Source organism: Rana temporaria, chromosome 13, assembly GCF_905171775.1.
Source record: "Rana temporaria chromosome 13, aRanTem1.1, whole genome shotgun sequence".
Classification (NCBI taxonomy): Eukaryota; Metazoa; Chordata; class Amphibia; order Anura; family Ranidae; genus Rana; species Rana temporaria.
Genome location: NC_053501.1, coordinates 102,047,587 through 102,060,089, shown reverse-complemented (window position 1 = coordinate 102,060,089; position 12,503 = coordinate 102,047,587). Strand labels below are relative to the sequence as shown.

The 12,503-nt window shown below is 47.8% G+C and overlaps 1 protein-coding gene across 1 annotated transcript in view; it reads right to left on the bottom strand.

Annotated features, from left to right (window-relative positions):
* ANXA9 (annexin A9) overlaps positions 1–12,298 on the bottom strand; it is a 48,318-nt gene extending 36,020 nt beyond the window's left edge. The window contains exon 1 of the mRNA XM_040332386.1: positions 12,109–12,298. Within this exon, the coding sequence (XP_040188320.1) occupies positions 12,109–12,156 (48 nt within the window). The 5' untranslated portion in view covers positions 12,157–12,298. The remainder of the gene's footprint in view (positions 1–12,108) is intronic.
* Between the last annotated feature and the right edge of the window lie 205 nt (positions 12,299–12,503).

Below are 12,503 nucleotides of genomic sequence, written 5' to 3'. Positions count from 1 at the left end.
ACAGAAATCTATTTAACACTAAGCTACACTAATCTGGACAAAACAACACAAATCTGAGCTTTTAGAAAAGCTGTTGGGTCTTTTGCTTTGAAAAAAGCAGTTAGTTATATAGAAGCAGGAAACTCAGAACTGAAAGCACTATGGGAAGCACAATGCTCTAAGCTCTAAGATCGCACAGAAACACTCCACTCTCTCTAGCCACCTTGTGAATCTGCACTGAAATACTGCTGGGAGTGATCTTATATACTGGTCGTGCAGGCAGGTTCCTATTGGTTGCTATGGAGGTTGCTAACCTCTGACAACTGTGGTAGGAGAACTCTGATTGGCTCTGATGCAAAAGAAGGGCGGGGAAAGTATTCGCGAATATTCGTCAACATAAAAGGATCGCCTCAGCTACTCGGCCCAGGGTCTCTAATCATACCAGCAATGCTTTTAGACGTTGATGGAGATCACTAGGATGTGATCTGTTTTAAAAATAAATTTGAAAAAATACGAATATTCGTAATAGCGAATTTTGACCGTGATATTCGAGTTATTCGCGAATACTCGAATATGCAATATTCGTAACGAATATTCGCAATACGAATATTCTTGAGCAACACTACAGCTTAGCAGCCAGGGTGTCACTCAGAGCTTTAGCAAAGTCCCTGCCATGGACCTTCCCAAAGAGTGGAGATATTCTTGGTCCGAAATCCTTCTCAAACTGGATTTAGCACCCGGATCTCCTTCAAACAGCTTTGGTGATTTTGGGACTGATAGGCGACCATCATTCAGCCTCTCAGAACGATGTGTCCTTCGATGAAGCAACAGGCCTCTCCTGAGATACCAGCCTCGTGCTCGGTATCTCCCGGACAGGTTCCTCATCGGTCAGCTTCCTCCCTCGGGACGGACAGCACAGGACCACTTGCACATTGCAGACCCAGTCTACCCACTGGGCCTACAGGTAGATTAGTTGCTCTGGACCAACGTGGTCCTGGAGCCAGGAACACTCTAACACACACCCCGGCCAGGAGGGCCACACACAGGGGTGGTGGGACGACTGCCCAGGCGGATGTCGGCGGGGACAACGACCCCAACCAGTGGCATCTGCCCCCTAAATACTTCTCCCCAGCATGCACAGCGAGGCAATCAACCCTCCTGATTGGCTGCGGAGGAGAAGCATCCACACGACCCTGACCTCACTGCTGCCATCTACTGTCTGGGGGTGTGACGTTCCCCAGACAACAAACATGGACACACAGTACAGCCAGAGCTGAAGCAGAGGCTCTAAATCTAACCAAATAAACATGAGACTAACTCTCTGACCCCCTCTAAATTTTCAGCAGCACCTGCTATGACAGTAGCCAGGCGCTACATACATATCAACTATTTGTGGACAGTGCAGGCTCAAGGGGAAGCTGCCTTGGGGCCCCACAACAATGACTGGGCCCGGGGCAGTGGCCCTTTTGCCCTGTGGTAAAGACGGCCCTGACTGTATGTGCATCTGCTCAATGGAGCATAAAGCACTGATTTGCACACTCCAAAGACATGCTGGTAGGTTAAAGTGACACTAGACATGTGCAGAACGGAAACATTTATTTTGTTTTGGATAGATTTGTTATGTTACTAATTTTGTTTCGTTGATTTGTTTCGGAATTAGTTTCGTTGCCTTTTGTAAAATTGTTTATTATTTTCTAATGAATTCCAAATTTTAGGAACCATTCGAATTCGGGTCGGTCGAAAAATGATCAACCGATTCGAATTCTGTGTGGAGAATAGCTTGTTTTTAAGGAGCGGGCAGGGAAGCTGGCCACCACATCCTTAAAGCAAAGTCGTCGTCGTCCCCCCTCCCCAGCAAAAAAATTAAGTCAGCAGCTACACATACTTTTATATTACCTGTCCCGGTACCCCAGCGGATGTTTCCATCGGCTCCCGGGTGCTGCCACCGCCATCGCTGTAAGGGAAACCGGTTCTCTACTGTGCTTTTTGAATGGCCCAATGGCGGGGGAAGGAGAAGGGGGTGAACTTCCAAGGGATCTCGCCACGGCAAGATTTCTCCGAAGTAAGGACAGGTACTACCTGTCAAAAACAGGTACCCGCTCCCCCCAAAAGGTGCCAAATGTGGCACTAGGGGGGAGGCAGAGCTTAACAACAGATAACTCATCAGTTGTCAGTGGGCTTCCCCACTGAGAGCTGAAATGTAAATGAAAGAATGCCGGCAATAGAAATTCAGAAAAAGAAAAACAACGTGGGGGTTTCCCCCCCAATCAATATCAGGCACTTTGGGTATGGTATGGATTTTAGTCTTGTTGCAATGGCGCCTCCGGGCACCTTTAGGAGGTTTATGATGCTGGGAGGTGGGACTTAAGATCATGTGACCATCATGATTGGCTGTCATGGCAGTCACATGATCCGAAACCTCTCGATCGCAAGCAGCGCTTGCTCTCGGCACAGCTGTATAGACAGCAAATTAGGGAAATATGCGGTTAAGGGGAACCTCACACCAAAAAAAAAAAAAAGCATCTTTTGGTCTCTCCCAAAATCCATAACAGATCCTTATCTGAGCATGCAGCCCGGCAGTCATGGAAAGTGGGGAGATGAGTGAGCGCCCCCCCTCCTGAACCATACCAAGCCACATGCCCTCAATATGGGGGGTGCTTTGGGGTAGGGGGGTGCCCACAGACCCCCACAACCACCGCCCAGGGTTGTGGGGAAGAGGTCCATGTCCCCATCAACATGGAAACAAAGTGCTTTGGGGTGGGGGGAAGGATTTCGGGGCCCCCTTGTTAAAGTGGGGTTTTAGATTCCATTAAGCTCCCCACCCGCAAACCCCCACAACCACCAGCCAGGGCTGTGGGGAAGGGGCCCTTGTCCCTATCAACATGGGATGGCCCTTGCCCCAAAGCCCCCCCATGTTCAGGGCATTTGGCCTGCTATGGTTCCTGAGGGGGTGGGGCCCTCTCTTGTCCCCCCTACGTTCATTCTCTATGGTTCCACTGTATGTAGTGTAGCACTACCCTTCATTACGGCCGCTGATTTAAAGTCATAGGTTCTATTCCCGAGCAAACAGCAACTTCATACTTCTGAGTCCAGAAAACACAGTCCATAAGGGCTGCCTTTTTTAAGGTTTATTGCAGCAAAACTTGGATAGGGTTCAGGAAGCTGTGGAGTTCCTCATATTACTAACAGGAACAACGAGGAAACTCTTCCTTCAAGTATTTCTGCAGAACAGTCCCTTTAACAGTGGGACAACAAGTGGACAACACTGAGGCACCTTTAGCAATGTCCCATGCCAGGGATGCCTTTTACTTTGTACAAAAGTGGGTGATAGAAGCAACAGTCGCTAAAATTCTTTCCTTTTCGGACAGTATTCAGAGTTCCTCTAGCAGACTCCCCTGTGAACTTTCAAGTTAGGTATTCAGTGGCACCCCTCTTTAACCCCTGATAAGATTGTGGCTGTGCAGGCCCTCTCAGCATGGTTGGGATCCTGATGAGCAGGCTGGACCTTCAGCTGGACGGCCTGGAAGGCTGACAGCTCTGAGAACTTCTCCAGGGAAAGAACCATGCTAAATGGGTTCCAGACTATTTATACACACCCCAGCCACCATCTTAACACACCTATCCAGGGATTGGCTGGGGTTGCATAAATATTTAGGCTGCCTATTTAACTCTCCCACCCACTATATTCTGGAAATCTCCAGAAAACCGAGGGATGCATACAAACCTTCAGCATGCAGAACCCAGGGCAGCCCAATGCAATCAACTCTGCTCTGCTGATTATAGGAGAGCCAGAAAAAAACTAAAATTAGCATAGCCAAAATTAAGCAGCCTAGCAGGAGGGTGCTACAGTAGGAACATAGCCACCCTCTCTTGCTCACAGGACCAAAAGAACTGGATACTCCGTTTTGTTCACAAGCCTTCCCTTTGCAGTAAATGCCAGGAGATTACATTTAAAACCCTGACATATTTGTATCGGACCTTGTCAGTATTAGCGTCGCTATTCCCCACTCACAGCTCGTTATGCTGGCGATGTGGTTCCCAGGCTGGTACAATACTCCATATCTTCTGGGACTGTTCAAAGCTCCGCCCTTTTTGGCAAAAGGTCCTGCAGATCGTTCCCAAGTTTTCAGATATTTCACTTCTGACAACCCAGCTGCAGTGCTTCTAAATTTAACACCTATGTCCAGCAAGAGATGCCCTAAGTCCTTGTTGAAACATGCATCCCCAGGACGTGGAAACAACAATCCCCATTCCCCACCTACAGTGTCGCAATGGTTTTCCAACAGATGGAAGCCCTGACCACTGCCTCAGGGACAGGATGGAGGAACAGAATAGTTTTATTGGGTTTTGACTCAAATTAATATTTGACCTACTCTTAAATTGAGATTACTCCTCTATGGGAATCTGTCTCCTTGACCAGTCGACCCCGTCAGTGCTCCCCAACCTTCCTTTTCCTTTATTTTATTTTTCTTCTTCTTCTTCTCCCCCTTTCTCCCTTTTTCTAGACACCCAGTGTGTTGAGACTTTTCTCTCTAAAATCAAGAAAAATGCTGCCTTGTATGCTCAGACCATTTGGTGCAACTGCCTTGAGGCCTGGGCATGGTTGCCCTATACCAGGGGTCTCCATACTTTCTAAACAAAGGGCCAGTTTACTGTCTTTCAGACGGATTGTGGCCAGTGGGAGTAGAAGAGTAGGAAGAAATAATGCATTATCTTTAGGAGGAACAGCTATCATTGGTGTCACTGGGTCCCATTAGGAGAAATTTGTTCCCAGTCGTTGGTGTCATTGGGAGGAATTCTGCCACTTCATTAGTGTCAGTGGGGGGGGGGGGGGGGAGGGGGTAATTATGCCCATTGTTGGTATCAGTGAATAAAAATAGTGCCACAGGGGCCAGATAGATGCAAGCAAAGGGCCATATCTGGCCCCCGGGACACAGTTTGGAGACCACTGCCCTATACCATATGAGGTTTTTTGTGTAAACCTTCACCTTGTAGTAGTTATGCACCTATCTCAGGGCTCAAGTCCTGCGGGAACGCGTGGGAATGAAGTTCCTGCACTTTTTTCACAGCAGGAACTGAGTTCCCTTTGCAGGACTAGAGCAGCCGAGCCAATCCTTCACTAAGCGGCGATGCCCAGCTCGAGTCACTGTCAGGGGCAGGCGAACCTTAGTAATCCTTAATGTTACTGGCAGCTTCCTGTATATGGATTCATCGGGTAGTGTGCGGGTATTCCGTCACTTTCTCATTGCCGCAATGTCTCCTGGGAGCTTTTGTCATTGTTCAACTTGCTTAAAGTTCTTTCTAAATCCCGCGATAACTCGCGGCAGACCTCCGCAATGTCTCCTGGGAACAATGACAAAAGCTCCCAGGAGACATTGCGGCATCGAGGAAGTGACGGAATACACTACCTGATGAATCCATATACAGGAAGCGGCCAGTAACATAAAGGATTACTAAGGTACAGTGGATCGAAAAAATAAAAAAACATGCGGCTTAGTAATTATGCATATGAGCGTATCATTTTTTTTTTTTTTTGGTGGGGGAGTGGATCTTGGGTAGGAGTTCCCACACTTTTTCCCCCAGAACTTGACCCCTGACCTATCTGTCTGTGCTCTCTTCTCTGTAGCCTCCTACACACGGCCTGGTTTCCCAATGGCAATTTTTACAATGCAAAACTGCACAAAAAACGCCAAAAATAAATAAATAAAAGAACCTGCTCTCTTTTTTCCCGCCAGGATGCCCACCTGACTTTTTCCCGGCAGTTTTCGCATGGGAAAAACTGCGATGGAGCAAACACACGGTCGAGATTCCCGACCAAACCTCTTATCAGAGTTTTCCCGATGGGAAATCCTCTCGTGTGTACGGGGGAAAAGTTAGAGCAGGTTTTCAGTTTTTCCCCCAGGATTTCCGACGGATCTTTTCCCGTCGGGAATCCTGGTTGTGTGTATGAGGCATCTGTTTACATGTCCATCATATTCCCCTATCTGACTCCCATCACAATGCAAGTTATATTTGCCATGGATGCCACTCCCAGTCTTTAGGTGTTGTATGTTATCGTGAGGGAACTTGAACAGCATTTATGTGGTCCTATTTACCCCTTGTTTTTACACGTATAATATACTACTCTTGACGGTTATCATTGAATACAAACTGTCCTGTTGCATACCTTAAATTAAGTATTTAACAAATAAAAAATAAACAATTTGGATAAATGATGTTGGAGAACGAGAGAGAGGGGCAAGAAAGAGAGAGAGAGAGAGCGCAAGAAAGAGAGGGAGATGGAGAAAGAATGGGAGGGCAAAAAAGGAGGGAGAGGGTGCAAGAGCGAGAAAGAGAGACACAGAGTGAGAGGGAGAAAGGAGAGAGGGCAAGAAAAAGGAAGAGTGCGCAAGAGAGAGTGAGAGATAGAGAGAGCGAGAGACATACAGAGTGAGAAAGAGGAAGAGAGAGAGGGGGCAAGAAAGAGGCAAAGAGCGCAAGAAAGAGAGGGAGAAAGAGGGAGAGAGAGAAGGAAAGAAGGAGAAAGAATGAGAGGGCAAAAAAAGAGGGAGAGGGTGCAACAGCGAGAAATAGCGAGAGACAGAGTGAGAGGGCATTGGTATATACCTCTATGGTGCAATACCATGCGTTGTGCATTGGCAGAAACTGCCATCGATGGGTATGATAATGAATGGAGCGTACTGATTACGAATGGCATTGTAAAGCAACACACCGAGTGCCGGGCATTAAAATTCCAGATATTTATGGTAGCATGGAAATGAGAATAGGCCCTTGGTGTAAGGTGTTGTTTTTCTTTTGTGCTTTAGGTGTATTTCTTAGCATGAATGTATTTGTAGCTTCAGCATTTTCTGCATAGTTGCTTAAGAAAGTTCAAAGAGAAAGAAACACGAGGAAGAGAGCGTAGTAAAATTTGACCTAAAATTAAACTTAGTCCGGTGATTACATTATTAAAGCTGAACGGTCAGATAATTAAAGCAGGCCTTTACCCCACTTAAGTGATCTAAGTTCTGGGTCAGTGACTTAAGTAATGAAGTCAAAGGGTCAGCTTGACAGCCAAGGAACTGGCATTTTTGAAGAAAGGTCAGTAACGGTAGCCTACAAGTACAGTATCTCATGGCAATGGCCTTTAAAGTACCACCATAAATTTAAATATTACCATTCAGTCTCTGCATTAGCAAACTGTTGAGGCATTTTGTTAGCGGCCTAGTAATATGGAGCTGTTTTGTGCTCATGACATAAGTCACCACGGACAGAAGATCGAGGCCCCTAAACAGGGCCGGTACAAGGGATGGGCAGAAGGGATGGATGCTCTGGGCGGGACCATTTCCTGGAGGAAGGGGGGCGCAGTAGAGGCCACGCTACAGGCCGCCTTGATCTGCGGCTGCAGCACTCCCCTCCCACCTCCTCCTCTTGTTTGTCACACAACGGCGGGAGCGCTGTGTGTCAGGGAGCTGGGTCTGTGTGTGTGTGTTGGGCAGCGCTGTGACAATGTCCCGCCCCCCCCCCCCCCCCCCCCCTAGACCGGCTCATGTGGTAGCAGATTTAATCAGTGTTCCACCTATCATACAAGCTGGTCTAGGGGGGCAGGACCTTGATACGACACCACACACACAGACCCAGCTCCCTGACACACAGTGCTGCGGGAGAAGTCCGCTGTGTGATCCAGGGAAGGCTATGGTGAGTCTGCACTCATAGGCAAAGTGAGGCTGCAATTATGGGCACAGGGAGGCTAAAATTATGGGCACAGAGAGGCTGCGATTATTGTCACAGAGAGGCTGCGATTATGGTCACAGAGAGGATGCGATTATGGGCACAGAGAGGCTGCAATTATGGGCACAGAGAGGCTGCGATTATGGGCACAGAGAGGCTGCGATTATGGGCACAGAGAGGCTGCGATTATGTGCACAGTGAGGTGGCATTGATGGGCACAGTGAGGCGGCATTGATGGGCACTGTGAAGCTGCAATTATGAGCACAAAGAGGCTGTGATTACGGGCACAGAGAGGCTGCACTGATGAGCACAGTGAGGCTGCGATTATGGGCACAGTGAGGCTGCATTCATTGGCACAGTGAGGCTGCAATTATGGGCACAGTGAGGCTGCAATTATGGACACAGTGAGGCTGCAATTATGGGCACAGAGATGCTGTGATTACGTGCACAGCGGTAGGCTGCATTTGATGGGCACTGGTGAAACTGCATTGATCTCTTGTATCATGTCTGCAGTCTCTGACCATCTTTAGTATGATGTCCTCAGTCTCTAAGCATCGCCTGCATCATGTCCTCAGTCTCTAACTATCTCTTGTATCATATTCTCAGTCTCTGACCATCTCTTGTCTTATATCATGTCTGCAGTCTCTGAGGGGAGTTTGCTTAATTAGCAATGGTATTGGTAATATGCAGCAGGAAGGGGGTTAATGCACTGTCACTGATGCATTAGTATAGATCCCATCGTCTGTAGGCACTGTAGCTGAACTCAGGGACGATAAATGATGTGCAAAGTAGATTGGTAGCCATACGATGAATAGTGTGGACAAGTGTCAGAAGCTATGTTGCATTAATTTAGCTGCCCAAAATTCGCTCGTTTCCTGGAATGGTTGCAGATATAGTTCTTTGCTGAATGTCTGGTCACACACCCGCCCCGGTGTAGTTCATTATAGGTAGTGCTACAGTCAAGAAGTCAACATTACATACTACACTGATCTCTTGATAGCTGTCTATGTCCCATTACCACTGTCTTCCAAGGTATACCATCTGCATAGACTGTAATGCCCTGTACACACGAGTGGAATTTCCGTCGGAAAAAAGTTGGATGGTTCTTCCGATGGAATTACGTTCAAGCTTGGCTTGCATACACACGGTCATACAAAAGTTCTCTGAACTTTCGAGCACTAAGAACGCGGTGACGTACAACACTATGACGAGGTGAGAAAAACAAGTTTAATGCGTCGAATTGTTTCCAAGCATGCATGTTTTTTTTTTTCCAGTCGGAATTCCATACAGGAATTTTTTTCGCCTGAAAAATTGAGAACCTGCTCTCAAACTTTTGCTGGCGGAAATTCCGCCAGCAAAAGTCTGATGGAGCCTACACACGGTCGGAATTTCCGCTGAAAAGTTCACATCAGACTTTTGCTGGCGGAAATTCCGCTCGTGTGTACAGGGCATAAGGCTGGGCATACACCATTACATTGTTGAATCTTTAGATTTACCGTATTTATCGCCCTATTACGCGCTCTGGCGTATAGCGCGCACCCCTAATGTAGCCCTGAAATTCCTGGGAAAAAAAATGTTTTATACTTACAGTTCTGGTGTCTTGCAAGGGCGTCCATCGGTGGCCTTGTCCTGTCTGGCGTCCTTCTGCAGGCATCGTGGTGTCCTCCCGCGCTGTCTCCGAGTCGAATCCCCGCTTCCCGCGCTGTGTTTGAACCACTCTGCCGACATATACCGAGCGCAGTACACTCGGGTATACTCGGACAGGCTCGGCTCCTCTCGCGTAAAGGACGTACAGGACGCACAGGACGTGACCGCGAGCGGAGCCGAGCCTGCCCGAGTATACCCGAGTGTACTGTGCTCAGTATATGTCGGCGCAGTGGTTCAAACACAGCACGGGAAGCGAGTATCGGCGTATATATCGCGCACCCACGATTTTGCCCTGATTTTCAGGGCAAAAAAGTGCGTGGTATACGCCGATAAATACGGTAATACATCTCAATCTTCTAGCAGTGATGGCATCTGACAGGTCATGCATCTTAGGCCCCATGTACACGGGATGCTGCTAAACGTACATTCAGAGGCAGTTGGATGCTTTTTTTTAACTGCCCATGAACTCATTCAATGTTATCCTTTGTGACCATAAGGACCCTCAGGCTTTGGAACCCTCCAGGGGAGAAGGAACCCGGCTCACCAGTGCTTTAGACTATTTATCACCGTTCCAGCTTCCTTCTGGGCACTCCTATACAGAAATTGGTTGGAGCATAAATATTAGGACAGGTTATTTGCATTTCCCTCTCTAAGCTCTGGAAGCTTCTTCCAGAGGCAGGGGTAAGCAATCAAACTCCCAGCCTGTGAAACCCTGAATAGACAAGGACAAACGATCACTGCTGCCTTGATGGCAGAAGGACTCAATAACTAAATGTATCTAGCACCCTACGCTAGGAGGGGGCTACAGAAGTACCCCCTGTCAGATGATAAAGTCCTTTTAGAACCAGCACTCCTCATAGTTCTCAGCCTTTTAATAATGGGTGCTTGAAGTGAATGCCATGGGTAATGCCATGCCGTAAACCAGACATGAAGATGTAAAGCCACCAGCACTTTAAATTAATTTGTTTTACATGTTTATTGTAAAGATAGCATCACATAAAGCATAATGCCGCGTACACACGACCGTTATTCATGTCATGGAAAAAAACTATGTTTTTCTCGACGTGATTCCTCTCAGTGCTCGAGCAAAGCGCGGTGACGTACAACACGTACGATGGTACTATAAAGGGGAAGTTCCATTCGAATGGCGCCACCCTTTGGGCGGGCTGCTTATGCCAATTTCCCCGTCTCATAACTTGCTTCTGAGCATGCATGTTTTTTTTCCCCTCGTTAAAGGGTACACACGGCCGTATTTCACGACGTGAAAAACGACAAGAAATAATAGAGCAGGTTCTAAATTTTTATCAGCCATTTTTCTCGTCGAGAAAAATGCTCTGGATCCTACACACTACCGTTTTTCACGACTAATTTAAAAAAATGTCATTTTTCTCGTCATGAAAAACAGTTGTGTGTACGTGGCATAAGAAATCGATGTTTCAGGACCTCCCAAGGTCCCTTTCTCAAGGAAACATAGTGATAGTTCAAAGGGACCCTGTGAGGCCCTGAAAGGTTGGTCTTACGCTTTGTGTGGCACTGTCTTTACAATAAACACGTAAAACGTGTAGGCAAGTGCAGTCTACTTTCTCCATTGTAGGTGGTGCTCATCTGCAGTGACAGGTTTCCTGAGTCATAGGGAAAGCTATCTGGTTGGATGCTGCTGCGCCATGTGACTCTAGCAGCCATCTTGGGTCAGGCAGAGCATATCTAAGGCCTTGACTGCCCCAGGCTTGGTGTGCATTTTCGAGTGGGTAGCGTAGGGACAGGTACCCTGTCTGGCAGGGAAAGAATCCTGACGAAGAGGGAAAGTGTAGGGCCTGGTCAGGGCTGGACTGGGACAACAATTTGGCTCTGGACTTCATCCAGACTGGCCCACTTTGACAGGTCTCTCCCATGGCAACCGGACAACTCCCGCACCCCCCCCCCAAAGCCCCCTCTCCCCCTTCACTAGCCGTTCTCCTTTATTAGAGTAGAACGGCTGGTACTGGCAGTACCAGTGGGGAAGCTAGACATTATTTCACCCGGGGCAAAGAATCAGTTTGGTGCCCCTCTTATGGGACAAGATTAGGCAGAAGTGAGAAACTCCCAGGCCATAGCTGTTGAGTCAGCTGTCTGTCCCCTCCCCCCATGCTCCTCTGTCGTCCCCCCTGCTCCTCTGGTCCTCCCCCTGCTTCTTTGTTACCCCCAGGTGGGCGCTGCGGAGAGGGAGAGACAGAGGAGCGGAGGGGGGCGGCAGTCCGCTGTCACTGAAGCCGGCCCACTGAGCCATCAGCCCACCGGGAAACTCACTGTAGTTTCAATGGCCAGTCCATCCCTGGGCCTGGTTGGACACAAGAAGGCCAGGCCACATTCTGCCCCTCCTAACAGGTGCTGTCAGTTCGGCTGAAACTTGCTCTATACAGTACATGCTATTAGACCCGTGGGTGTTCCCAGTGGGGCTGTCTTCTCATTGTGAACTGTCTTTGCGTTACTTTAATACACGTTCTTACATCGCACTTGGGCTGTGTTATACTGCTGCACCGCGCAACACCCCACCTACAAACGCATTTATTTGGCGTGCTGGTGACTTTGCATCTTCATCTCTGCCCAATGACATCTTCAAATGAAAAAGTAAGCCATACAACAATTTTTTTTACAAAATACTGGTAAGTTGAGAAGGACAGTAGGCAGATACTGACTTTTCCTGCCCAGCACTTAACATTGGAGAAGGCATGTTGTCTTTACAGTTCTATCACAAATGTCATTACAAAAAAAAGAGTGATAAGACAAACTCACCTTATCTGCCAGGTGTAGCGAACCCAAAATCTCATCAGTCAAAGTCATATTTCCTTGCTGGTCAATCTAGAAGATAGAAGGTATATGTGTGCAGGTAATGGAGACTTGGGGAGGGGGGTTCAGCTGCAAAGGTTGTAGAAACTCTGGATGAAGCGTTTTATTGAAAGCGAATAACTGGTTTTGGCTGTTCTTAAACAAGCAAGGAGCCTGTCCTATGGCAGGGAGGGGGGAGTGGACAATACTTTGCTCTCACATGGAATGGTGTCAAGGAATGTGGAGGTAACTGAGCAGCTCTGCAATGACACGGATTCATTCTACGCAGGGTGGCATGTCCCGTAACCCAATACAAACGCAATGTAATGTTATGACCTTCAACATGTCAGGCGGCAAAGTTC